The sequence below is a fragment of the Struthio camelus genome, chromosome 2 (assembly GCF_040807025.1).
Source record: "Struthio camelus isolate bStrCam1 chromosome 2, bStrCam1.hap1, whole genome shotgun sequence".
NCBI lineage: Eukaryota > Metazoa > Chordata > Aves > Struthioniformes > Struthionidae > Struthio > Struthio camelus.
The window spans coordinates 21854524-21881869 of NC_090943.1; the positions used below are offsets into that span (position 1 = coordinate 21854524).

Genomic DNA, 27346 nt, shown 5'->3' on the forward strand with positions numbered 1-27346 from the left:
ATTGTTATAAAAGAAAATCAGAGATAGATTCTATTTCCTTCCCATGTCTAACTATACAAGTACCAAAAAGACAAAATTATACAAAACCCACACCACAGATAAAGAAAATCTTTCTTAAATAATGCTTAAACGGAATAATGACAGAAAGCTAAGCTATTTTCTACAGTTACTGAGATATTTGGGCAAATATTATCCACACAAGCATTACAACTTGCATTACTTAATAAACAAAGCACATACCACTCTGGCTGCTCTTTCCTGAGATTCACACTTCCTGCAAAACCAAGGTCCAGTGGGTACTTGAACAATTCCATAGCAAGCTGTTTTGAACAAGATAAAATATTTAAGCAAATGCAAGCAGCACTACAGTATAACTAATACTAAGCTCTTTTATAACATTCGTATTAGTAGATCTCAAATCATCTTACCAAGGCAAGTTGACATCTATACATTGTACATGAAATCCCATCAAAATGGTACTAGAAATGAAGTACAACACACTTCCACTTAAAAAAAGCAAAATATTCATTATGATTAAGTTCAAAATTATGGATTACCTTGAAAAGTAATATAATCATTCAAAAGCAGCAGATGTTTTACATGCAATCTGTTCTGCTATCTATTTACTAGCATAATGGGTAAAACAGCTTTACAATAACAAACATCTGTCATGTGTTATAAAGTGCTTTAAACACAGAACTAAAAACAACTAACAAATCTCAGTTTGTCATAAGACATTCATGTACTTAGTTTCAAATCAAGTTTTCTTACTCTTTTTGAGTAACATAACCGGTCTTAAATAGGAAAGCCATAAGAAACTGAGCATAGTTAAAAGTTTGGTTTTTTCGAAGTTCAGATGGAATTGCAAATATGACCTAAATTGAGCATCACAGCTAGGGTTAGGTTCAACTATATCCAGCCTGGAAAATAAGTCCTCATGAGATTGAGACAGGCAGATTTCCATGTTTTTTTTAGGAGATAAAGTAGAGCTTTGAAAGGAAATTCCACAGAAAAAGTTTTTGTAGCTCATGTTTGAAATGCATGGATCAGAAAACTTTAAGAACTGCTGATGTAATGAAGATACAAGAACACAAGTACTGAGAGTATATTCAAATATCTGTATAGGCTTCACTACTAATACCTACAATGAAGCCAAAAAATTTTCCTCAAAAATATGCCTTGAATCTGACATTGCATTTTTTACCCTTAATTACCAATTACTGTATTTTCTTTAAACAGAATTGCTGGTTTAATTGTGTAACTAATTTAAAATATATTTTAAATTAACAGTTAAGAGGAAAAGCAGAGTTGGAATTAGCATCCACTAGTAACTGTTTGGTTTATGTGAGCCTGAAGGGGAGAGGAGGGAAAGCAATGCTGCAGGAATAGTACTGTGGCATATAAAACGTCTGGCTAATGCACCTTTCCTTCTACAAAGGAAAATCAGCTAAACTATTTCCTATTATATGCAAAAATATAGTTATCAGATTTTCAAACACACTCTTCAAGTACTGACAGACCAAACTATCTTGATAACCCCTTTTCACTGTACAGTAAAGTTCTTTTAACATTGCAGAAAACATCTTGTTTTAGTTGCATTTATATTAAGTACAGCTGGGGGGGGGCTTAGAATTCCTTTTTAGAGATTAAGTGGGGGACTCTGAACGTGCAATCACACACTTAAGTTAGCAAGAGACAGTGCAGAGTAAGAAACTAATTATAGAATGCAACTCAGAGGCAGGGCTGGCAATTAGATCCAAAAGCAACACAAGCTGGGCAAAGACCAAAGTTGAAGTAAAGTTTTTATATCTGCAAATGTAATAGAGTACATCTGGAGCCTAAGAAAAAAAAAAAAAAAAAACACACCACAGATTTGCGCTCTGATATGCTGCAGTGTTCTCTATTGGGTTCCATAACTTCCTTAGGTTTATACTTCCACTACAATATGAAGCTTCTACAAACACATGAAGAGATTTTGCCCCCCACAACTTGCCAGTGACTTAATGTTTGAAGAGAGGATTCTTCTAAATCAACTAAAAAATTTAATGTAGGTTGAGAAAGTCTCATGGCTAATACTCATGCCTGCATTTCAAATGAAAACTACCAGTTTTGATCATGAGGACTACCCATTTTAATTAGGCTATGGAAAGAAAATTTAAAGTGGACATGCTTCCTCTACCACCTTCACGTGACACATCAGATTCAATGCACAGAACATTAACAATACAGTAAATCAAGACATTCAGTTCTTCCTTTCTCAAGGCCTCTACAATAGCACCTGGATTCTGAAGATGCTCTATTTTGCACACTTACTTCCAGACTCAGATCCAGATTTAGACCCGCACTTAAAAAGAGAAGTGCAATATGCTTGTACCCAATTTCCTGAAGTCTCTCCCTACATTAGGAGCACTTCCTAGAACAGACTTTTCTTGTGGAACGGAAGTGGTGGTAACAGGTACTGGGGTGTTAGAACATCAAATTCTTTCACATACACTATTACCGAGGCTCTAGACACAAATAAAGACACCCAAGATAATATAAGAATAATTAGTTTAGGCATGACTTCTGGAAGTATTCATGTTGGGGGGGGGTGTCAATATTCCAAGATTCCACAGAAGCAAAGAGTGAGCTTACTAGTTAACGTTACTTGGTTCTTAAAAGAACAGAGCACTGACTGATTCATAATCAGACTAATTTCACAGATCCCTTTCAGCTCCTCTCTACCTCCCATCTGACATTAATAGCAATAATTGAATTTTTCCACAGATCTCCTTAAATTGTGACCAATTCCTCATATACTCCTTTGTAAACTGGCAAGAAATAATACCTGGAGTAAATGGTTGTTATATTCTGTTATCTCCAACACAATTCACATATTATAAAATCGAGCATGAGACACGTTAGCAGTATTTTCACATTTGCTAGCTATTTGGGCTAATTAACTGGATTTAGGGTTTAATTTTTGTCCCTCCTCCAATTTGTTCACCATCTACTGAGTTCACCTGATTGTTTGGGAGCTGATACAGAGAAACTACCAAGTTATTCCTTACTCCTGCTACCCGTTTAAAGCAAAAACTGTCATAACTTCCTTTCTTACAATGTAAGCAGCAGAATCCAGTCTCTCCCTCCACTCTCGAAAGGAGGGTCAACCCACTGACAGAAACAAAACAATCACACATACACAGAACATGCCAGCGCCTGAGCTGAGCTGGAAACCAACCAACCAACCTCCACTAATCCAAACAAATCCAGCATCAGCCATTAAGGCTAGCACCCTCCCCCTGCAGAACCACAACAGGAAGTCTCTTCATCTAACAGGCAACATCAGCCAAACGACATTCTCAAGGAAAGGCAGGCAGAGGAAGAAATCACATGACAGCTAAGTCTCTCTTACATATGTCTGTCTCCCATTCCTAAAGCCTCCTTGTCTTCTGCCTACTCCTCAATTTTTTTTTTTTTTTTTAATTTCGGGAAAAAAGGGTTTGGGAAAGGCAGGGACAAAAAGGAGCAAGCATAAGAAGAAGGAAATGAAGCAACAATTGCCAGAATAGAGACTAGTGAGAAGTTACAGAAAGAAGGAAGGGGGTTTTACGTCAGCTCTGGACTGGTGCAGTTGAGATTGTTAACAGGATGCAAAGGAGGACTGGGAAGCATAAACGTACAAAAGGAAAAGGTGAGGAAGAGGAAAAAAGACAAGACGACGGGGGGGGAGGGGGAGTCTCCTTCCAATAATATGATATAAGAAGTCTTGCGTTGGGGAAAAGATAGACAAACTGGAAGGCTACAGGATGACAGGGCAGGCCCAACCAGAAAGCGCGTGTCTGTAGAAACAGGGAGATAACAAGCAGGAGCTCCGTTCGGGGTGGGGGGGGGAAGAAGGGGAGGAAAGAGGTGCAAGGGAAGGGGAGAGGGAACACCAAGAAGGAAGTGGTGAGGCTGGAGGCCAGGGCAGGCGAGCTGGCACTCGCTTGCCTACTCACCTTGATGCACTGCGACATTGCAGCCGTGCCCGTCGCAGTAGACAAGCGGGTTCTCGGCCCAGCCCCTCTCGTCGGAGCACACGCAGCAGCCGCCGATCATCTCCTTCATGCTATTGGAGAACTCGCCCTCCAGTGACACAGGCAGCAGCAACGGCTCGCTAGAGACCATCTAAGGGTTAAAAACACCGTCGTCAACAACACACACGCACGCACGCACACACACTTTACCCCCTGCCTGCCCCCTCCCCCGGCGGTGTCTCCCCTCAGTCACTCAGCCGCCGCCGCCACCGCCGCCGCCACGGCAATGATTTAGGGCCCATGACCGCTGGCCGAGAGCCTCTTCTCGCCCCCGCCCGACCAACCGGCCAGGCTGTATCGGTCACGCAAGCACACAGGGGCAGCCGGGCGGCAGTACACTGAGGAGGACACCACACAGCAGGCAGACAGGCAGGAGAGCAGGGCCGGCGCGCAGGCGCACTGCGCGCCCCTGCAGGCAAGGCCTCGGCCTGGGCCTCCTCGCGATGGTTCACGAGCCGCCCATGGAACGTGAGCCGTTGCGCTCCCCCCCCCCCCCCCGCCAACGGCTCCAACCGCCGCGCCGAGAGAGCGTGCGCGAGCGAGCGGGGCCCCGCCAGGACCGCCCGCCCTCGCCTCGCCTCGCCTCCGCGTGAGCGCGCGCGCGGCCCGGCAGCGCCGGCTCCCGCGGCCACCTGACGTGCGAGCAGCGCGGGCCGCCGCGCAGCGCCGCGCCGCGCCGGCCGGGCTGCCCCCGCTCCGGCACCCACCTCGGCGTGCTGCCACTCTCCGTCCCCCGGCCGAGCCATGCCGCCGCCGCCGCCGCCGCCGCCGCCCGGCGGGCCTGGCCCCGATACTCCCCGCGCGGTGAGCCGCCGCCGGGGCCGCCAGGCAGGCCGGCGGGCGCGCCTCAGGACAGCCTGCGCTTTCGAAACCGCCTGCCTTCCCAGCCCCGGCGAGCGCTAGCCCGGCTTATTGCTGCCCCCCTCCTCCCCTGCGCGCCGGGGTGGGGGTGGGGGAGGCGGCAGACATGCGCCCCGCTCCCACCCGCGATGTCACTCTGCTCATGCCCCCTTCAGGATGACTGGAGGACTCGCCCCCGTTCCCGCCCACCCCACAGAAATCATTTTTACTATCTTGTTTATTTTCCCCCTGATGTGACTGCAGGACTAATGCATTCCCACTCCCAACTTTTATTATCCTGTTTATATCCCCTCAGTGTGCCTGCAGGACTAATCCGTTCCCGCTATTGCTCTGCTTCCCTGCCCTCACCACAACTTTTACCATTTTGTTTATTTTCCCTTCGATGGGACTGCAAAACTAATGCATTATTAATCCCACCCTTTCTCCCCCCCCCCCCGCCCCAAAACTTGTCGTGTGGATGCAGCACTGCGTGGCAGCACAGCGAAAGTGATGTTGAATAGAAGACAGGACAAACAGGGAAACCGGGCAGGCCACAGACACACAAAAACAAACAGGTTTCTTAAACACAGCTGTTCTCCACTTTGGCTCAGAGGTGGCTATTCCTTCCTAGAAGCTGGTCCTTTTTCTAGTAAAATAATTCTAATTCTGTTATTCCTTTCTAATTTAAGGGAAAAAGAAAAACTACACAGAGAAGCTGGCAGGAGAGAGGGCTGAGGTGGGCAGCAGAGAGGAAAATCTCAGGCTATTCAATTCTCCATTGTAAGCAGGTATGCCTGTAGCAGAAGGAACTAATTGTGGTGATTGTTGGGGGCACAGAGAAATTAAATGCAGCCTTGCAAAATTCTGCTCGCTCACTTGCCCCAGGGCCAGTATTTATTTATTTATTTATTTATTTATTTATTTAGTGTTGGACGACTCAGATATCATTGATTTATCTTCATTATCATGCTAAGAGGCAGGGAAGCAGAATTTGTGCAAGGACCGTATATTTTCATGATGATTTTGCAACACCAGCCTAGTACATTCGCTATCTGTGTAAATTGCTACTGAATTATATACATTCCTGTAAGTGTCGCTACCTAGACCTATATATCCAGGGTTGGTTATATTTTATAAATTGTTAACTAATAAAACATCTGCACTTGTGTAGGGGAGTATGAAGAACTGCTGTGTGGGAGAGGTGGGATGTGCACAACTCTACCCCCTAGAGACATCTGAGTCTGCAGTTTGTATGCAGGATATCTTAGGTCAAGCTCTTTTCTCTCCTTGTAAGTTTTAAGTGAAATTATTTAGATAGAGGAAGAATGGAAGGCAAGAGAAAAAGGAATGATGGAGGTAGCTTCCTTCATAAAGGGCCCAGCCAAACAGGCGATTAACACAGCCATTCCAGCCTCACATTCTAAACATTTCTCCGTCAGGGAGTATGCTCCAACATCCTTGAGAGTTTAGAAATTTTTAACGCACATGTTAAAAAAAAGGGGGGGAGGGGGCTGGAATGTCGTATGTTTCAGTTTGTATAAAATCATTCCATGATTGCTCTCACAAAAAAAAAAAAGAAAGAAAGAAAGAAAAAAAAACGCAACAAAATATCCTACCTTAACAGTGAAGAATAAAAATAACATAAAACAAACATAAAGCTGTTTATATTATACAACATACTTACATGACTATTTTTATTACTTTTAAAGCTTGTAAAAAAAAATACCCTGAAAATTGCAGGTGCGAGCAATTACTCCGTAACGAAACAAAGCAATTAATATATCCCAGTGTTTTAAAAAACGCAAATTATTTGAAGCTGATAGATACAGTGTCCTAGCCCTTCTTCATTCTTGTCAAGAAAATGACATCTAATTTAAAAAGCATTCTCAACGATTCTGTTAACCCTGACAAGAATAAAATCACTGTATAACAGCAAATCTCTCCTTTATTTCCCTGACAGGTAAATGAAAATAAGTATTTTTTAATTAAAATACAGTAAATATATTTTAATTTGTTGGATGAATCTACACATATGGTAAAACTTGTAACAGATAATTGTAAATTACTCTCCTAGATTATTTTTAATTCCTTTGGAATATCTTTCTGCAATTTCTTCTTTGAAAAGCAACTAGTACCTTTCCTAGATCTTTCTTTTTGTAATATTAGCTATTTAAAGACTAGCTTTTTAGTTTCATAAAGCACCATCATCAAAGGAAAAATAAATCACTTTGCCACAGCTTGATTAAAACTGCACCAAGGCAACAAGAAAATATTTTTGAAAAACCTACCGTATAGTTTACAAATAAAAATATTTTCATCTCACTCTATGTAACACAAGAGCTCAGTAGTGAGTAGCCTGGAATTTTGCTTCGGTCAAAATTCAGTCAAGCCTAATTCATCAAAATTATGTGATAAAACATTTGTTTTATTTTTAGTTGATTTCTATTTAATGCTTTCAATAGAAAGAATATACATGGACTGAAAGAAATTCCATGATAACTACCTTTTGCTATTGTGTAATATTTGATGGGAAAATTTAGATAACCTCTTGATAGTTCTGTAAAACAATCATTTAGGGGAGACCTTTGAAATGCAAAGTAGGAAAAGAAATACATTACCACTAAATAAATACTGCAAATACTAAGCCTATAACAGCTATGGAATCAGAACATAAAATCTTGTAACATGTATGTTCTTATGATTGTAGTATTTAATAAGCACTGACATGACCCAGAAGGCCAATTTTCTTTATATAAAAAACAGCCTCTCCTTCTTATAGTGATATATAAGGGATTTAAATAATTAGAGAGGAATATAATTCAGTGTGTAAAAATGAATAATTTCACTGTAAATCTAAATAAATGCAAGGAGAAAATCCGGTTCTCTTTAAAGGAACCTACAAAATCTAGAATATAACAAACCTAGATTATAAAAAAGATGCAACAAGGTGATATGCTTTCATATTTTTTAGATTTTAGATACTTTCACAGATAGAATGAATACAGAAGTGAATGAAGATTACACTCTCCAAGTGACAAATGTGTTTGAAAGTCTAAGTGATTCCTCAAGAAAATGTTAACACACATTACTACACAGTATTTTAGTTTCATTAACAAAGTAAGGAGATATTCACCTTTAATTTTTACTACTAGTTAAGCAGTTCCAACAGTAATGCTAAGATTATCTTTTGGAATATTTGCTTTAAATTTCACTGAATTTTTCTGCAGTCTGTACAAAATAATATCTTAAGCTTAGTGAATGAAACTGACTATTGAACAAGAAAGTCTTTCACTTACAGAACTACTTTATCAGTTGGATGTAATCCTCAGAAGAGTCCTTCAGGAATAACGGAAAAAGCGTAATTTTTATACAAAACGTATGCTACATCAGAAAACACGAATTGATGTTGGGAGTTGGAATTGTAGAGTGGGAAACTGACTTTTTTTTTTATAGAAAGCAAATTTCTCATGGCAATTTTTAGTACGTTTTCAATTTGGATCTTTGTTGAGAAAGCTTTCATCTTCACCTATGTGCAAAAGGATTTGCGCCACAGCGAAACAGAGGCAACTGAAAATAGGAAAATTACAGTAACTTACTGATACTCAATATGAAGGCTAATGCATCTCATGTATATCTATTTAAAACACACTGAATTTTGTCTGCTTTTTGTGTATGTCTGTTTAAATCATTAAGAATCTTCATCAAAATACATTTTAATCACGGGTATTTGCTTTATTCCTAGGAAAGCAGCAGCAAAATGGTCACTTTACACAAAATAGAATGTGACTCTTGTGTGTTGACCTTTGCACGTAGTGTGTTTTAAATGGCAGACTGGCTTAGGTCCAACAAATTATTTCTATCCATGTTCAATTAGGAAGGATATAGCATGTCTACAGAACCCGCATTAAAAATGTTAATGTATCTTTATATGCTTATTCTTAATTTATACTATGAAAGAGCAAAGTTTTTTCTTCCTTCTATTCTTTAATATAAATGATCAAATCAGTATATCACATCTATCCATATGCAATTTACTGAATAATTAAAATGCTTTAACATTTAAGATGTCACTTCTTGACTAGGGGTTTGTATATTATATGTTTACACATTATGCAAGTACAGGTAATAGCATCAAAGGTCATGTCAGTGCATCTCCTGGACACCATGCCTCTTTAGATACTGTGCTATTTACTTTTGTGTGAACGTAATTACAAATTTTGTAATTATTTAGACTGCGAAGAGAGGAGGATGTAATTCCACCAACTACTGCATTCATTTTCTTGTTTTAAATTGTACTATCACCTTTGGAGACTTTGGTGAATTCCACTTAACTGGCAGCAATGGATAAAACTGGTGGTTTTCAAGTACTGCTTCTGTTAGTAATGTTGGCATTTAAATGTTAATTTCGAACTGAGGTTTACAGTAAACATGAAGCAAGGGATTTTCTTTGAATGAACAATCTCGAACCAAAATTCTAAATAAAAGAATCCTAGCACAGGATATTTTTAAGCATGGTGATTATTTCCTTTTAAAAGATTTAACCTTCCCTAAGTGATAGAAGTTCAGGATTTAAATATGACCGTTAATTTATAATTCTCTACATTAAAAAGGCATTTAAATGTTAACCACATTTTTATGTGAGTCCAGCCGAAGTAATGATAATTACAGTAAGATACAAAAGAACCTGAAATAAACTTCTAGCAAAACATATTGAATATTAATGCTGTGTTAATCCCTGAAAAGCTGGGTTAGTAAACTCTGGAATTCAGATTATATGCGACTTAAACATAATGCAGGGCTTTTCTTTAAAGAAGACTTAATTTCAAGTTTGGATTTCTATGAGGTATGTATTAAATCATTGGATTTTTATTAAATACATTTACTTAGCAACATACCAAAAACAAGCTTCAGATTACTTTTCTATAGGCATATCTCCATGTAGGATTCACTAAATTAACATTCCGTATAAATTAATAGCTTTTATTTGTGTTTGTTGTGCTACGATCAGTAGCATAATACTGTATTGTGTCATAGGTCCCCTTTATTTGATTTCAATTTAGGGATTGTATCTGTACTGCATCTTAAATCCAAGAAATGACATGCTGAATTTCTCACCAAATATCTTAAATATAGACTATTTTAGATGGGCTTGTATAAACAAAATAGATATATGTAATATAGGCGTGGGAAAGGATAAGCTGGTTTGTTATATGCTAAAGCAAATTGGAGTAAATCAACCGCATCCGTGGGCTGTATAAGCAATACTGCTCTGCTTTTCCCAGTACCATTTGGACAAAACAATGTTACTTTTTTATTTAAAGTGTTTTCTTCTCAACAAGGGGCCACCACTTCCCAATCTCAAAAACACGCCCCTGAATATGTTAATTAATTGTATTGTGCCTCTGAAAGAGGTTGCCAAATGCAATAAAAAAAGTCTTTCGATCCGTGAGCTCTGTTCCCACTGCTAGTTACCATCTAATTTCAATTCTACAAATGTAAACATAAATACATTTCCTCTATGTACGATTCTGACCATTACAAACTGTCTAAGAGCAAAAGTCTAACTTGACCACATAGGGTGTATCTGGGAAGCTTAACATTCCTAGCGAATTAAGCGCACAGTCTCGGATCACTTTTTGTCAATCTTACCATGGTACTTCAGAGTCGGAATGTGGGTAATTTTTATATCGTGGTACTTCCCAATTAAAAGCAACAACAATGCTCCTTTGTGAAAAAAAACTTAATATATGAAATATGTCAACACATTCTATACAAATACAAAATAAAGAACAAGGGAGAATGGCAACAAACGGTTGCTCCCTAACTATTTTTTTAATCTTCCCTTTCAGTAAGATAGTTTTCAAATATTGTTCTAGTAAATACAAGAGCATTAAATGTCCTTTTGAATGACGCTTGCTAAATTTGTAGTTACCTTTTGAAAATTGCCAAGCAGCAATTAAGAGTAAACACATCTCCGGAATACTCAAGTAGGAGAAGTAACAAAAAAATCTTTCTTTTCTTGATTTTAAAGTTAATGCCTTTAATTATTAGCAGGGTGGTGTTTTCTTATTAAATATTACTTGCATCTTCAGCTTTCAAATATCATCGACGCTTTTTACCATCTAAACTGAATTGAGCTTTTATTTGGAGGAGTCCCACAAAAGACTGCAAGTTTACAAAGAGTGAAAGAGAAGTCTCAAACTGTATTATCTTAAACAATGACTGCAAGCATGCAACTTCCCAAGTGTGTGTGGGGGGGAAGTCAGTTAAGATTTATTTTTAACTAGGTGATATCTACAAACATCATCCTTCAACTTCTTTTACTTGCTGCTCACAATTTTTGTAAAACGTTAAATTCTTGCGATACATAAAAAACATTTAGTTAAACATCAGTTGTAAACGTTTAAAATAAATTCTCACGCGCTCTGAAACAGCTTGCTAAGAACGATCACAGCTCTCCTAGAAAGTTTTTTTACTAGATGTCTAGAAATTCTTCCCCCGCCACAAATATGAACCTCTGGCCACTTTCGTTTAATCTCTAAGAAACAACGTGCAAAGACCTTTTCTTCTCAAAAGAGTAAGGGCACTTGTTAGAAATTTTCTTGAACCTCAAGTTAGTTAATTCTTCTCGATGTAAGCATAGGAGAAAGTTCGGGTCTGAATGGTGTGCTGAAACAATTTATTTCTAATTATTTTCAGGGAAAAAAAGAGACAAAACCACTTTTCCTATAAAACATCTTTTTTAAATCTCAAACCTACATACAACAATCACTTGAAAAAAATCCAGACTTCATGGTGCTTATTTGAAAAACAGGATAAGATTACTCTTCATTTTTATAAACAAAACATAAAGACGTATTTCTTTCAAATTTCTATTTGCCTAGATTTATTATTCCACATCTTGTGGTTCGGAGCCGTTTCTCCCAACTTCTTTAAGTAAAGTCCTGTTCTAAAATCCACCCCCAAACAGATGTTACTTTATGCACAAATCCACCGCTATGGTGGGCTTTTTTTACCTTTCAAGTAACACGTGAGTTACAGCCTCACTGGAGCTCCCTTAGTGAATGGCACTTCTAAATAGTCCTCTCTACTTATTTACCAGTTTTCTTGTTGGAAACCCCCCGAGCTGCTGAGTAAGAGAATACAAACTCGCGCCGTAACCCGACGGTGTTTGAAGCTGAAATACAAAGCCCTTCAGGGGCAGCTCCGCGCCTTCCCGGGCTGCGGCAGGGCGAGCGCGGCGGGCTGCAGGCGGCGGCGGCCGCCGAACAATGGGCAGCGCCGCCCGCGCCGCGCCCTGGGGCCCCCGCTGCAGCCGCCCGGCCCGGCCCGGCCCGGCCCTCCGCCCGCCCGCCCGCTCCCCTCGGGCTCGCCTGTCCTGCGCCCCGCCGCGCGGAGCTCGCCTGCCCTCTGCATCCCTGGCCGCTGCCTCCGGGCGCCCACCCCGCTTCCTGGCTGATGCAACCTGTCCTTTTCTTTCCCCCCCCCCTTCTCTCTTTCTGCCCCTTGCTCTGGCTCACCTTCCCGGAGCCCATCCCGCTCACGGGAGACCCTCGCTCACCCTTCACCTTCCCCAGACAAGTCTGTCAGTTCACCGTCGTGCTGCTGAGGGCACCCACGTATTTACTCTTTCAGCTACTCACCCTCAAACTCTATCACCCTCAACGCAAAGCCTGCTAGAGGGTGAGGGGGGATTACTGAGCTGGCCTGCAGCCAGCTGCTCTCCAGAGCCTATCCCGGGGTCGGCGGTCCGGGCAGGCCGGCCTATGAGAGTCCTCACCACTCCACTTGCTGCCCCTGACCTCCTGCCAGCTGGCCCGGCTCCTGCTTGTTCCCTCGCATGCCATGAGCACTACCAGCAGGAGCGGAGGAAGCACTACAAACACTCAACCTGGCCGCTGCAGTGCTTGCTTCTTCCCTTCAGGGGACAGTGCTGCACACAAAAGACCGCTCAGCATTGTTCTCCTGCCTGACCCCCAAATCCCCTTTTCCTCGCCGCAGAAACTGCCAGGAGAGGGAAACGGCAAGAATCAGGAGGGAAGACGAAGCGGCGAGAAGCAGCGCAGAGGCCAACTGCCTCCCGCGCTGGCCCCTTTTGGATGGTCCCTCGCCTGGCTTTCCTGTCCGAAAACTCGCTCCGCTCCGCCATCGCGGGCTACCTGCTCCCCGGAGCGGAGCCTGAGCGGGCCGAGGGCCGCGGCGCTGCTGGGCTCTGCCCCCCGCTGCCGCATCGCCGCGCGCTCCGGCTCCTCGGGCTTTCAGCGGCCGCGGAGCGCCCCTGCCGCGGAGCCCGGCCGCCGCCGGCCCTTCCTCGCCCCGCTCCCCGGCGCCCTCCTTCCCGACGCAAAGGCAGTAGGCGTTTCGCTCGTCCCCGCATGGAAAAAAGCTGCCAAGGTTGTAAAGGTTCCTCTTCACCTTTTAATAGTCCAAGAGAAAAACGCTTTTTTTTTTTTTTCGGGGGGGGAGGGGGGACGAGGTGGACCGCTTTGCGCACAGTTACGTGCCCAGGGAACCTCCTTCTCCCGTTTCTACGCGGAGTCAAACATTTCACATGCTCACATGAAAAAAAAAAAAAAAACGTGCCGAAGAAACACATTATCTGAGGATTTAATTCCCAAAATGAATGCTAAACGTGCTACTACTTAATCTGATTGGCTTGGCAGTGGGGGAGTGAGTTACATTTGAACTGTAAGGCTCTATTTTGCCGTTTGCTTTTCGAAAACTGGTAAAATCGAGCATTTCTCTCCACCACGTAAAGAAAACATGAAATAACAGAAAACGAGGCGTCAGGCTCTAGCGAAAAACTCAAAGCAAGTGAGGAAGAGAGGGGGAGCGACACATGACACTGAGGAAAAAACATGACTTGATTTAAATAATTGCATAATATTAGGATTTAACTTATAAATGTTTACATTTGTGTGATTTGATTAATGTCACATTTGATTTCCTTAAAGCCACTGACAAGGTACTTTAAAACACGAGATTAACGTCTACCAGTAATATTCAACAGGCAAATCCTCGGCCAGGCTTCCTATCTTTCTTCCCCCAACAGAAGCAGGTAGGCCTATAATTTTCTTTCAACGGATTAAAACTCCCCTTTCTCAAGCCACGGTTAACGTCCTTTCTGCTGGTTCGTAAAAAACACCCCGCAAAACAGCCTTTCCCCCGACCCCACTTGGTCTTCTCAGCCTCCGGGGCTGTCCAAGTCCTGCTTCGCCCTTTGTGCTGCCTTTAAGCCCCCTTGAACCCCCTTCCCTCCTCCTTTACGCTGAAATTTCCTCTCTCCGGGTTGTTAAAAAACCTGCTGTTTGTGGGTCTCGGTCCCTTGCTCACACGCCAGAACTTTACAGTCATTCCAGTAATCTTCCCCCTTTCTGGAACCTACTCCCTATTGTACTCCGGCCTTAAGAGGCTCTAGCCGGGCTGGGGAGCTGCCCCCACGGCTGCTCCTCGCACGTGTCCACCTCCTTGGCACTATTCCACCCGATTAGGGGTTAAGCCAGTATTTAAATGCGAGGGGCTGTCCCCAGCCCCGCTCCCGCCGCGCTCCCCGGCCTCCTCACGCACCGGCCCGGCCCGGCCCGGCCCGCGGCGGCAGCCGCCTTTAACTCTGCCAGTCCCAGGGGTCCTACTTGAAACTCGTGCGAGCTTCACCCACCCCTGCCAGGCGGCAGCCCTGACAGGGGCACCCCAGCTCCCGCCGTGCCTGCCGGGAGGCCCCCGAGCCCGCCGCCCCGGGCTCCCCGCCGTGAGGGCGCAGCGGGCCGTGAGGCGCCGCGCCCGGCTTCCCGCGGGCTGGCGGGGGGAGGGGCGCGGCGCGGCGCGGCAGGGGGAGGGGGACGGTTACGGGCGGCTCGAGCGCGGCACGAGCGCGGCCGGCGCAGGGAACTGTGGGTAAGAAAGTGGTCGGGCGGCAAAGGAAGCGGCGGGAGGAGGGGGAGGGGTGAAAGGTCAACGGCCGGGAGCCCCCGCGCCCGCGCCCATGGCGGGCGGCGCCTCCCGCCGCGGGGGCCGCCCGCGCCCCGGCCCCGGCCCCCCCGGGCGGGAAGCGCTCCGCACCGCCCGGCGCTTCCCTCACAACAAGTTGGGGCTGCCGCCGCCGCTGCTCGCCTGCCGGCCCAGCGGCCCTGGCCCGGGACACCGAGCGGGCGGGCGGGCGGGCGGGCGGCGCGGCCGGGCTGCCCCGCCGCTCCCGGGCCGGGCCGGGCCGGGCCGGGCTGCTGCTGGGGCCGCCGCCGCCCTTCGCAGCGGTGCGCGGCGAGGCTGCGCGCCCGGCGCGTCTCGCCGCGGAGCCGAGCGCCGGCGATGTTTGTTTGCACACAACCCCACCCCCACCCGCTCTTTGCTCTTTGATGCAATTTATTTGATTTGCAAATAATTGCAGATTTTTTTCTCCCCCCCCTTCTCCCCCCCCCCCCCGCCTCCTAACCTCTGCTTCCTTTCTCGCCACCTCGCTAGTTACCACGGAGATCCTTGCCGGGAGCACGTTTTAAGGCGGCTGCCGTGGCTTGGCGGAGCCCCACAACAATAGTGCTGACTTGGGGACCACTGAGGCGCCGGGGACGGCCCCGCTCCCGCTCGCACCGCTAACCCCTGGCCGCTGCTCGCTTTTTGAGGGGACTAACCGGTGAGTTCAGAGCCATGAAATCAGCAACTTTTGCCTGCCAGCTGCTGCAGGCTCTGCTGCTGTGGCAGTCTTCAACAGTAAACATATTTTTATTTAAATCGCTCTGCAACTTTCTGATCGTTTCTTGCACCCCAGCTCCGCTGCACAGCTTCTAGAGGTAAAGTTAAGCGAGCCCACCCGCTAGCCCTTCACAATAAGATTCAAATGGAGGAAGAAAATGTAAAATGTTCAAATGGAGAAGTGGTTCCCTTTGTTCTTTCATTGTTTCTCCACGAACTGGCGGATACAAGGACAAACACTTACCTTCTCTCCTTTTTGCTCCAAAACCCACACGTTCCCATCAGCTTTAAAATACACAGTCCACCTTGGAAGTAACTACAAATGTCAGGGGAGTTTGTGTTCCATTCTTTTTCGCTCTCTGTTCTTTTTAGTGTAAGATTAAGTTGCTGAGCACGTTGTTGCAAGCTGTAGCCCCCCGCCTTAGTGAATGGTCACGTTTAGGACCCTCCAAGTCCATCCTAATTCTGCCAGTAGAATTGAGGGTATTGGAGGTCTAAACTTTCAAAAGGAAAAGGGCCAGCGTCTATCCAGCAAACCTGAAAATACACTCAGCTCTTCGCTCACTTTGACAAAATTAATATAAACGTTTTGCCCCAGACGGCTCAATGAAATACACATTTTAAAGCTTAAATGTAGAAAAGCTGTTCCCTTAGATGAAAGCTAAAAATAAACTAGCATGAAGTATAAATCTGCATCAGTATATTCCGCAGCGGGAATTGTTTCTATCTGGAGTTTAAGACAAACAAGTAAGAGCATCACATAGAAATATTAAGCGTAAAGTTTAAAGGGAAACCACCTCTGAGAGGAATGTACTATCCAGGATGGAATGCAGAATCACAGCTTTTTAAAGTGTCCCTTTCTTGCAAAAATACTGCTTTTCTTTTTTCCTTTTTTTTTCCTGTGCGACTTAGGCACGCGAGAAGAACCCATTTTCTGATTTCTTTGTAGTCCAATCAGTGTTTAGAACCCAGCCACACAGGCAATACTCCCCCAAACCTTGCTTTAATCTGATTATGATGAGATTTGCTGATACAATGAATATTTGAAATGATCCTTGTGTCTTAGTAAATGGGATGAATTTTCAGGCTCCTGTTTCCAAGGCTCCCAGACCCAGCTCTCCGGGGCCCCAGCGGGTCGGAACCGTGGGATCCAGTCCCCTCCTACAGCGCCCAAGGGCGCCACATTAATTCAGCCCAACTCCCTTGTCCAGTGGTTGGAGCTGCATCCCTAAGTGCCTTTTACCCCTGCATCATCACGCATTTGCCAATTGAAAAATAAACAAATAAGAAAAGAGGATGCTGGCGACCCAAGTAATCGTGGAACTGGGAGTGCGTGTTGTCTAATCTCTCTCTTTCTGTCTTTCTCTCCCCCCACCTTCCCCTCCCCCCAGTGTGGCCTTAATAGCAGACTGGGAAGCCGTTTTATTTCATAGGAACATATTACAACCAGCAAGGTAAATAGGGACTCGTGGGGGGAGAGGGAAGGAGGGAGGGAGAGGGGCTTTTCTTTGATAGCATTTAATTGGAATTGAAACATTCTAGGGCTGTAAACATTCTTTATTTATTCAGCACACATAAGCTGGCATTGTTTTATCACCATCATAATTACGGTGTCCTTTAAACTGACTGATAGCAAAGGAGATAAGGGAATGTGCCTGTAGCTCCAGATCAAATCGCTGGCTCTCCCCTCTCCCCGGGTCACCAGGATCCACAAAGTCCTTGGAGATGAGGAGCGCCGGAAGATTGTGGCCTGGCCATCCCTTACGTCATGAGAGTGATTTGTACCACATTGCTAATTTGGTGCAATTCATAACCTTCTGATCTCCTATGTTTGCAACTGCTTTTCAGTTTGGAGGATATGTTTTTGGGGATGTAGTTCCCGAGTGTAGAAATTAAGACTGATCACCTATGTGCAGGAAAGGATCTTATTTCCCAGTGTTTGTTGCTTTACCTTTGTCTAATTAAAAATGCAAACTTTTAGGATCCTTTCAGAACAAAGCCTCACCAAATCCCCTTTACGTCCAAGGATTTGCAAATTTATAAAGGCTGCATTGAATTCAGCATGGGTCAAGGGGCAAAAAAAGGGTAGAAGGTCACTGCATTTTGATTATGGGTCAGTAAACAACATGGCATGTAGTATGTGTCCAGAAACTCCTGCTAAAAACTATTTTAAAACCACCAGGAGTATCAAACTCTAGAAATAGTGTTAGCCCGTGATGATTATAAATTGCACAAAATTCTAACGTGCAAGTGAGACCCCAGACCCCACGGAAAAAATAAAACTTAAAAAAAAACACTTAGCGGAACTCTACGTTGCTGCTTTGTTTACAAAAAAATAAAACTCCTAGGCGTAGCTGTGTTAGCCACGTTACGATTTTTTCTTCAGAGTGGCGGTTGGCATTTCTTTGTCCTACACGTTTAGGAGATTTAGTTATACGTTCTTATTTGTTGTCATACTAGAATTTACGGGAAATAGTAAGTGCCATAGTCACATTTGGCTGACTTTAAAATAGCAGAAGGATCCTATTATACTGTTCTTTGACCCTATTATATTTACGTTACTGGACTCTTTGTGATAGCCTCTAACTGCTTTCTGTCTGTATCTTCTTTGAGCGAAATATGCACAGCAATATTTAAAAGCACGGCATAGGGGTAGAAAACAAGCTCTCAATTGAAATATATATTTCTACCCAGAGTCATGAAAAGGAAAAGGTTTATTTAATGCTTGTCAATACCTGAAGGCATGGTCCAGCACTTAACAAATAATAATAAATAATAATAATACTCTAATAATGTGGCAATCCTAGTGTGAAAATGCACATGACCTCTTAGGTTTTCCTGAAGATTTTCAAAAGAATTCTCCCCGTTAGTACAACTGCTGGTGGACATCGCTGTTGCATTTCCCAACTAAACGTTTAAAAGACTGTAAATGGTGTGTGCATTACTTCATTGCAGAAGGAAGAGGTCAGGCTGAATTGCACTGGTATTTAAACACAATCATACTATGAAAATAAATCAAAACATCACGTAAAAGGGGCATTTTAAATGTTTCATACATTTTCTTTCTGGAACGGTGTGGTTAAACGCTTCCCTGCCAGCATATATATTTTAACACAAGTTTACAAAAATGAAAGTATACGATTTGTAATAAATGGGAATAGGACTACAGCGAGGTATTATTAATATTATCTTGCTATTTCTCTTCTAATGAGGTTTATCCTTCGGCCAAACAGCTTCAAAACTGAAATGCTACTTACTATAGAGTGTAGATTGCAGATTGCACGCTACTCAACGTGAAAAGGAGCGCATTTGATTGATAGTGTGGGTGTGGGTGTGTTGGGGGGGTGTGTGCGTGTGTGTGTGTGCCTATACACACAAGTCTCTATAGTTGCATGTATGTGTGTTTGGCAAAAACGGGTATCTCCGGGCGTTCTTATCTTAAGAAATGTGAGACAAACATCCATCCCTTTAATCATGTTCATCTTTGATCACGAGTGAGGGTGACACAGTCCACAAAATTAACAAAGAAACTCCCTTGCTTTCGAGAGATAGCTACATATACATCTGGATCTGCGCACACATGCACGACATACACACAGACACACAAACACAGAGGCATACACGCAGACTCCGAGTCAGTAAATTATTGCATAACTTTTCTTGGAATTGATACCAGACACCTTTAATTTTTCATTTTAATTCTTTTGGCCAGCTTTCACATTAACAATCTAAGCCGTAAACGTTGGTAGCTATTGATCGCAATCCCCTGTGTGCGTGCAAATCCATTTTAAAGTCCCCTGCCTTTAATGTGCGTGTGCGTGTGCAAGGGGCCTCCTTGGGCTCCCTTTATCAGGATCTCCCCCCGGCGGGCTTGAAGACGACCCCGGATATACAACGTGCGCTGATGGCCCCAAGAAAGCTGCCTGTTTCATTTTGCACACACATTAAAAAAAAAAATAAAAAAAAAAAGGAGAAGTAAAGAAACGGAGGTCTCCGTGTGAGATGTGGGGAGAGACATGCGACTGAAAGTGCGTGCGTGTGTGTGTGAGTATATGGTGCGTATGTATACGTTGTGTGTGTGACATTTCCTCAGACTTCTGGTGGTTTTCTCCTTTTCAAAATTTGGCTCTGGCTAGACCCAGAAGCTAATGGCTGTACCTTTCTGAAAATAGAGGTTTGGCAGATAGCCGCTACTAGTTTAAGACGTTTGATAGCGCCAGAATTAAACAAACAAAAATCATGCATTTTTTAAATAGTTACTGGATCCCACTGCCAGACTGTCATCGGCGGTGAGTGTGCGTGTGCGTGCGTGCCTGTGTGTGCGCGTGTGTCCCCGCGTGTGAACGTACGCTTGTATTTAAACAGCAATCAAAACCAACCCAACTACCTGGCAAATAAATGACTTTTCAGCCCATCGGGGTTTTTTGGGGAACATCTCCTTGAAAGCTTTCTCCGAGTTTACTGTTCCTTTACTGTTGACTCCATAGCCTTAACCTTAAAGCAGGGGGAGGAGAGCAGCGGGGAGGGGGTGGGGGTGTTGGCAGCATATAAGTGCATCAGGAGGAATTTTTAAACGACCTTATTGTCTCTAGCTCTAGAAAGACCACGATGATTTCTTTTTAGCGTGAGCAGCTGTTTTCTCTCGCAACTTTGCTTTCGGCTCCAGCGTATGACACGATGTCTCCTCCGCAAGCGAGAGAGACAAATGCCCGCTGGTAGCCGCCGCCCGGCGCAGGGCGGCCGGCTCCGCGCCGCTCCGCGCCGCTCCGCGCCGCGCCGCGCAGCGCCGCCGAGGCATTGTTCCGCGGCCGCTCGGGCGCGGCGAGAGGCTGCAGTAGCACGAGAGCCTTTTGCTAAAGCGAGGGACAACAAATGTAACTTGCTCTAGCTCCGCTTGCTCGGATGGCAGCCCTCGCCTTAGGTTTCAAAGGGGAGAAGTAGGCATCGTGGTTCGTACACACATGGATTAAGTTGAGCAGCGGCGATTACATCTGCGCTGAGAGCAACAGTAGGCTAGGGCTGACTTTTCAAATCTCAGCCCTGCGAGTTAGAGGCTCCCTTGAATAGACTTCCTCAATTTCCGGATGCACTTCTTGAAATTTCCCCTTCTCTCTAGAATTCCTGCGAAATTGGGGGCTTGCATGCATTTCGCCTTGGCATGCAAAACTGCATTTTTAAGGAGTGATTATGTTATTTATTTTAGCTGTACCTGACGGGGTAATACGAACTCCACGCACCATATTGCCAATACATGGAGTGGATATTGACATCTGGGACTGAAGATTTTTTTTTCTTTCCATTTTTGCTAAGTCCCAGAAATACGAGATGTCTCATTAATCTCACGGATATGTCTAATTCTGGATGTGCAGTGATACCTTTAAGTGCTCATGTTTGTATCCAGTTGAACACTGGATGTACGGCAGCGATTGGTGATTTTTTTTTTGCAGCGCCCAACGTGCAAACCGCAAGCATCATTTTAATGTGACAAGGAAGAGGTATGCAGCTATTGCAACATTTTCGAAATCATCTTTCCTGACACTCAGATAATTTAATGTTTCTAAGAAGAGGTTAAACCTTCATGCCGCTTCTTCAAATTGATTTTAAGGGGCTGATATAAATGGAACATCAGAAAGCTACGGAAGGTCTGCTCCAAGCTGAATATGCAAACTGCAAACCAGAAGCATCCTAGACCCTTGCAATATTGTACATCGTGTGTGCCAGCACTTTTTTGTTATTACGTAAAGCCTCTTGGAAGCACCTTGGATATTTTACATTCTCCTTTCTCTGCTGGAAGCAATCAGCACGCAGGAATCCTGACGTGGGCTCTGGGACTATAGGACATTCCAGCTTGCGATCCAGCACGGTTAATTGTGAAAAGTGTATACATTTCTGCCTTATCTATGCTTTGTTATGGGTCTGACGTGAGCCCACGTTCTCCTCCCCCCTCCCGCAATATTACAGACAGAATTTCAGTTAAAAGTGTTACAGTATCGCGGTGCAGGAACCCGTGATATCCAGGCAGCAAAATAACCTTAGTCACCGGCTATAAAAAGCTAATTAAACAGAAGAGGAAAATCAAGAGAAACTCGAAAATGTAAGTATTCTCTCTCGTTAACAACCGAGCATTTAACTTTGGAGCCTCTGAAAGGGAAATACCAGGCTATTCTGCACATTTTCGCTAACCTTCATTTTCCACACAATGCAGAATAAAGTACTAGTTGAAAGCGGTTACATTACCGAAGAATTTTCCACCGTTACGATCATATTTATGTCCTTTAAATTCACGGCATGACAAAAGAGCAACATTTGTCCAAAATAGTCTAAAAAATATACAAAAAGATATTTTAAAAAAGCATTAAAATCCTTCATCTGAAGCTAGCGATGAGGAAGTCTGAGAGGTCTGAGTGTATTTGAGCTCAGATTGTTTAATAGAAAGATTTATATACTAACTGTATTATTTACTTTGGGAGGGGAGGTGGCAGTATAAGGGTATGCTAATTAGTGGGAGATTTTTTGGGGGGAAGGGGTGGAATATCAATTTTTATTGCATCACCTGTCAGGAGTGTCCAATCAGCGTTGGCTTTAGGGGAATTAATTGATGAAGGTGTCTCCGGACGAGCTCACTTCACTCTGTCATTTTATTTGTAGCTAAAGCAGCGGCGGGAATAGCAGCTGCATTTCTTTTCTCTTCCTCCCTTCACATTCCATTATCATAGTTTCCAATGGAAAAGCAGGGAATGAAAGGGAACAGGTACTGATCTTCAGCAGCAACTTAGAGAAACACTTTGGCAAACCTGATTTTTAAGATATATATTGATTGTAGCTTCATGGTATTTTTTTTAATTTATTTTTTTATTTTGTCTAAAGTTTGGCACTCCATTCACCAGGAATAACAGCCTTTGTTATATTTTATTAGCAGGATGCCTTGAGACAAATACAGCATCTGGCTGAGGATTGTGTGTGTGTGGCTTTTTCTTTTTTTTTTTTTTCTTTTTTTTTTTCCTCTCTCTCTCTCTCTGCAAATGCTGGGAATAATTTAATTCACGAAATGGGAGACCTGAAGTCGGGTTTTGAAGAGGTGGATGGCGTGAGGCTCGGCTACCTCATCATTAAAGGAAAGCAAATGTTTGCACTCTCCCAGGTTTTTACAGACCTGCTCAAAAACATCCCGAGAACTACCGTGCACAAGCGAATGGATCATTTAAAAGTAAAAAAGCATCACTGCGACCTGGAGGAGTTGAGGAAACTCAAAGCCATCAACTCCATCGCTTTCCACGCCGCCAAATGCACCCTGATCTCCAGAGAGGACGTGGAAGCCCTTTACACATCCTGCAAAACCGAACGGGTCCTCAAGACAAAACGGAGGAAAATAAGCCGGGCACTGTCAACAAGCGACCTCCGGCCGGAGCACGCACCCGCCGACCCCTTCTCCGGCTTTTGGAAGGAGAACAAACTTTGGCTGGGTTTGAATGACTCTCCCCGGGCCCTGCTGCCAATCAGGAGGAAAGCGTGGCGTCCGGGGGACGCAGCCTTGCTACCGGCCTCTCATCTACCTCACATTTTTAGTAAATACACTGGCCACAGCTACCCAGAAATCGCCCGGGCGCCTCGCAAACCCCCCGTAAACTATGAAACGGCGCCGGCGGGGGGAAACTGCGCGCCCCTCCGCGCCCGCCGCCCGCCCAACGCCGCCGCCGCCGCCGCCGCCGCGGCGCGCCCGCGGCTCCCGGCCGCCGGGCCCCCGCCCCTGCCCGGCCGCCACCGCCGCCGCCGGGTCGCCGCCGCCGCCGCCGCCGCCGCCACGGACTGCGCCCGGCGGCCCCCGGCCGCGCCGCGGCCCTGCCGGCCCCGCGGCGGCCCGCGGCTGCCGCTGCCGCTGCCGCGCGGCTTCGGGCCGCCGCCGCCGCCCGCCTTCGCCGAGAGCGGCAGCAGCGACTCGGAGTCCAGCTCCTGCTCCGACCGCGCCGCCCACGACTCGGACTTCGGCTCCAGCCTCTCCAGCTCCAGCGAGGGCAGCTCGGAGGAGGAGGACGAGGAGGAGGACGAGGAGGACGAGGAGGGCAGCGGCGCCTCGGACTCCAGCGAGGGCAGCTCGGAGGAGGAGGAGGAAGAGGAGGAGGAGGAGGAGGAGGAGGAGGAGGAGGAGGAGGACAGCACCTCGGACTCCGACTCCAGCTCGGTCTCCAGCCAGGTCTCGGTGCAGAGCATCCGCTTCAGGCGCACCAGCTTCTGCAAGCCGCCCGGCGTGGTCCACGCCAACTTCTTGTACCATCTGGCGGCGGCCGCCGCCGCCCCCCGGCCCCCGGCCCCGGCCCCGGCCCCGGCGGAGCCCGGCGGGCCGCCCGCCCTGCGCGGCGCTGCCGGCGGCCTCCAGCCCGAGCTGCCGGGGCAGTGGGGCCGCCCGGGCTGGGCTGCCGCCGCCCCGGCGCTGCGCTGCCCCGGCGGCCTGGGGAGCTGCTTCGCCGAGATCAGAGATGATAGGGTGCCTGAGATCACATTCCCACACTCTGAATTTGCCAATAATGCCAAGAGTACTGACCTAACAATTAACTGTGTTGCAAAGGGGGCCTCTTCACCTAGCCCAAAGACAAACAATGCATTTCCACAACAAAGAATACTCAGAGAGGCAAGGAAATGCCTTCAAGCAACTACTACACACTGTGCAGATAACAATACAATAGCTGCTAGGTTCTTAAATAATGATTCTTCATCAGCGGCAGCAAATTCAGAAAAAGATTCCAAAATCCCTCATTGTATTGAATTTGCCACGGATTTGCCCTCTTTACAAACTGATCCTGAGGAGGATGCTGCTTCTCCAGGGGCAGCAGCAGCAGAGCTCCAGTGCACTGATACAGGCAATAAGGCATTGCCATTCCTGCACAGCATTAAAATCAAAATAGAGGACAGCAGTGCGAACGCCGAGTATGAGCCCGACCTTACAACACATAAGCTAAAGTGTGAGTGCAATGATACTAAGGATGAGTTTTACGGTGTGACTGAGAGTAATAACCAGGACGCTTTACTAACAGCCAAGGAAGATTCTGCATGCACTGAGAAAGAAACCACTTCCTTAAACCTGCTGACTCAGAGTCAGGCCCTCTCATGCACTTTAGGTACTCCAAAACCTGAGGATGGGGAGTATAAATTTGGAGCAAGGGTGAGAAAAAATTACAGGACATTGGTTTTGGGAAAGCGACCTGTACTGCAGACTCCTCCAGTCAAACCAAATTTGAAATCAGCTCGAAGCCCACGTCCTACAGGTAAAATTGAGACACATGAAGGAACACTGGATGATTTTACAGTTAACAATAGACGCAAAAGGGTAGCCAGCAATGTAGCATCAGCAGTGAAAAGGCCATTTAATTTCATGGCAAATTTTCCCTGTCCACCATCACTAATTATTGGCAATGATGGGGATTTGTTGCCAGCTTATTCCTTAAACACCACTAAGGATTCCCAACCACCTCACAAGGCCCATCCTGTATGGAAATGGCAGCTGGGCGGTTCTGCAATACCTCTTCCACCTAGCCACAAATTCAGGAAATTTAATTAATAAAATAGTTTGGAAAATATTTTCTTGAACCACCTTTAACTTTCTTATGTTTTAAACTCTACAGGATGGTTTGTACAAGCCCATTAATGCTATACACACTTTTGGAATCCTGTTTTATCACATTGTGAAGACAGAAACCGGATTACTATTTTCTTTACCATTACAACAGTGGCTTTTTGTTTTGTTTTGGGTTTTTTGTTTTGTTTCTTTTTTGGTTTTCTGGGTTACATTCCACAGAGTACTTCAGGCTAAAGACTCAAGTTAAACTCAGTTATTATGGTAGAGCTGGAACACTTTACTGTTTAAATGCTAATAATGCACCAGTACCTCAATTCAACTGCTGCAAATAAATGTCAAAAGGTTGAATAATAAATATTAGAATGAGCCATTAAATTTATGCACTAGATTTCGAAAATGGAAGTCTAACTGTTAATTCAGTTAAAGTTTGTTAAGTTACATGGTTGCACAGTAAGGGTTCACTATAACTCAATGTGGCAGCAGTCTACTTTTCGGGAGCTTTGTTTTCGGGTGTAGGGGTGTCTTTTTCTAAGAGCAGTTGCACTTACTCATTTTTCTACAGTTTGGAAAGGCTGGGGTTCGCCTGCAACCCCAGCCCTGGGAAAAGCTGCCTCATCTGAAACCAGTAAATAAATGTGGAATTCTATTTTTGGTAAAGGGTGTCTTTTTACTTGTACAGCCACTCTTTGCAATTGGAAAGCCTTTTTGTTTCACCCAGAGGTCTTAAATAAGGTTACTGTTACCCACTAATGTCATACTTAAGTTGTGGTCTGAACATGCCCCTTACAAACTTGCAAAGCAACTAAAATATTTGCCCGGATAGCAGTACAATTTATGGTCCAGCCCCTCACGCTGGCTGGAGGAAATAGCAAAGCAGTAAATACAACACAGAAAGTGAAACGAGAGGCCATAAGTGGAAAGAATACACAAAATGAGAATACCATGTTATTCATAGCTTTTTGGCACCAAAACTCAGGCATTTCAATCGTAGTACATTTCTCAGTTTTATCCTCATCTCTTGAAATGTTGTTTTGTTTTTCCATACCATCCTCTCTATGTAGCAGAAACATTTCTACTGCACGTGACAATCAGAGGCAATTATCTATATTTGCACTTAATAGCGAAATAGTCGAACGGGCAGACTTCTAGAGTCTAGCCCTCGGTAAGACACGCTGGTATAATATATTGTGATGATGGAAGCAGTAAATCAAAATTATGGAAATTTGCACTGTTGAAAAGCATGCTTTAGCTTTATTTTCAATTAAAAACACTGTTTAAAAAATTCCTGATTCCATACACTTTGAATTATTGCAGAGTTATCCATGGTTTCCTCTTCGTTTGTAAGTTCACTGTTTTTATTTGGAGGAAATACGCTTCAAGAGGTTAACTGTTTCCCTCCCTCCCCCCCAACTCCTCAAAAAGAAAGGAGGGGAAAAAAAAAAAAAAGGCTGCAGGCCGAAGTGGAGGCCGAGCTGAGGACGGGGGAAGGTCTCTGGGCCGGGGGGAGCTGCAGCAACTCCGAAAACAATCTGAAAAGTTTGCAGCTTGAGAAAGGCAGTTATAATTGAGTTGCTGAATCAGCAGAGTTTAGGGTGAATAATTGCTGGTTTCTTTCATTGGTTAGCATTTTATTTATACTAGATCATTCCCAAATTAAATTTTAAGGATTCCACTCATCGATCAATCCCGGGAGAATAATTTATCGTACATCAAAAAGAAAAAAAAAAAGAAAGCAACAATGTCATGTTTACTGTGTGACTCAAAGTCAGCATTTCTGATGGCAGTCCATTGCCTGGTTTTCAATTTTTTAATTCCTGCCTTTTGTGATGCCCTCTCCCCACCCGTCGTGTCTCGAAATATTCCAAGCAGCCACTAACTGATTTCAGCTCTGTTTACTAGATCCACACCGTAGTTTTCCTCTCATTGTAAAAGGCCTAGTCTAAGAATACCTGCAGCCAAATATATTTAGAAAGAGTAAACAATTGCCTTTCAGTGGAGTTACCCTTCCCCCCTGCATGCACACGCACACACACACACTCACACACATCACTTTAAACTGCCAGTCGCAAAAGGTGCATTGCATACTTAAGCGCTCTGCTGAAATTACGATGGTTGTCAAAAATCTGCTTACTGGAGTTGTTCTGAAATGAATGTTTACATTGGTATGTTTAGAGCTGCACAGATTACAGCC

At 44.8% G+C, this 27346-nt stretch overlaps 2 protein-coding genes and 1 long non-coding RNA gene across 21 annotated transcripts in view; 2 read left to right on the forward strand and 1 right to left on the reverse strand.

The window, feature by feature from the left end:
- MLLT10 (MLLT10 histone lysine methyltransferase DOT1L cofactor) overlaps positions 1 to 16011 on the reverse strand; it is a 147712-nt gene extending 131701 nt beyond the window's left edge. For 3 of the 13 annotated variants that reach the window (XM_068934591.1, XM_068934590.1, XM_068934588.1), the window contains exons 1-3: positions 12542 to 12720; positions 3981 to 4149; positions 241 to 320 (exon numbers count right to left, since the gene is read on the reverse strand). In XM_068934591.1, the coding sequence (XP_068790692.1) occupies positions 241 to 320; positions 3981 to 4149 (249 nt within the window). In that variant the 5' untranslated portion in view covers positions 12542 to 12720. The other 10 variants (XM_068934594.1, XM_068934589.1, XM_068934587.1 and 7 more) reach the window with 9 other exon arrangements.
- LOC138066298 (uncharacterized) lies at positions 3292 to 12160 on the forward strand. 2 transcript variants are annotated; one of them, XR_011139595.1, is made up of 3 exons: positions 3292 to 3673; positions 5588 to 5686; positions 7870 to 12160. It is a non-coding gene; the product is annotated as an uncharacterized lncRNA (long non-coding RNA). The 2 variants fall into 2 exon arrangements; XR_011139596.1 differs by lacking the exon at positions 3292 to 3673 and adding an exon at positions 5302 to 5473.
- SKIDA1 (SKI/DACH domain containing 1) lies at positions 12906 to 26580 on the forward strand. 6 transcript variants are annotated; one of them, XM_068934602.1, is made up of 6 exons: positions 12906 to 13292; positions 13853 to 13956; positions 15357 to 15525; positions 16976 to 17038; positions 20788 to 21678; positions 22501 to 26580. In XM_068934602.1, exon 6 carries the CDS (start codon positions 22633 to 22635, stop codon positions 25135 to 25137), a length of 2505 nt encoding a protein of 834 aa, XP_068790703.1. In that variant the 5' UTR covers positions 12906 to 13292; positions 13853 to 13956; positions 15357 to 15525; positions 16976 to 17038; positions 20788 to 21678; positions 22501 to 22632; the 3' UTR covers positions 25138 to 26580. The 6 variants fall into 6 exon arrangements, with proteins under 6 accessions (XP_068790703.1, XP_068790699.1, XP_068790698.1 ...); XM_068934598.1 differs by lacking the exon at positions 16976 to 17038 and having other exon boundaries at positions 20788 to 26580; XM_068934597.1 differs by lacking the exons at positions 12906 to 13292; positions 13853 to 13956 and adding an exon at positions 14726 to 14792 and having other exon boundaries at positions 20788 to 26580.
- Positions 26581 to 27346: the final 766 nt, after the last annotated feature.

Excerpts from the sequence above, each read along its gene's own strand:
- SKIDA1 (XM_068934602.1), top strand. The coding sequence starts at position 22,633 with ATGGGAGACCTGAAGTCGGGTTTTGAAGAGGTGGATGGCGTGAGGCTC.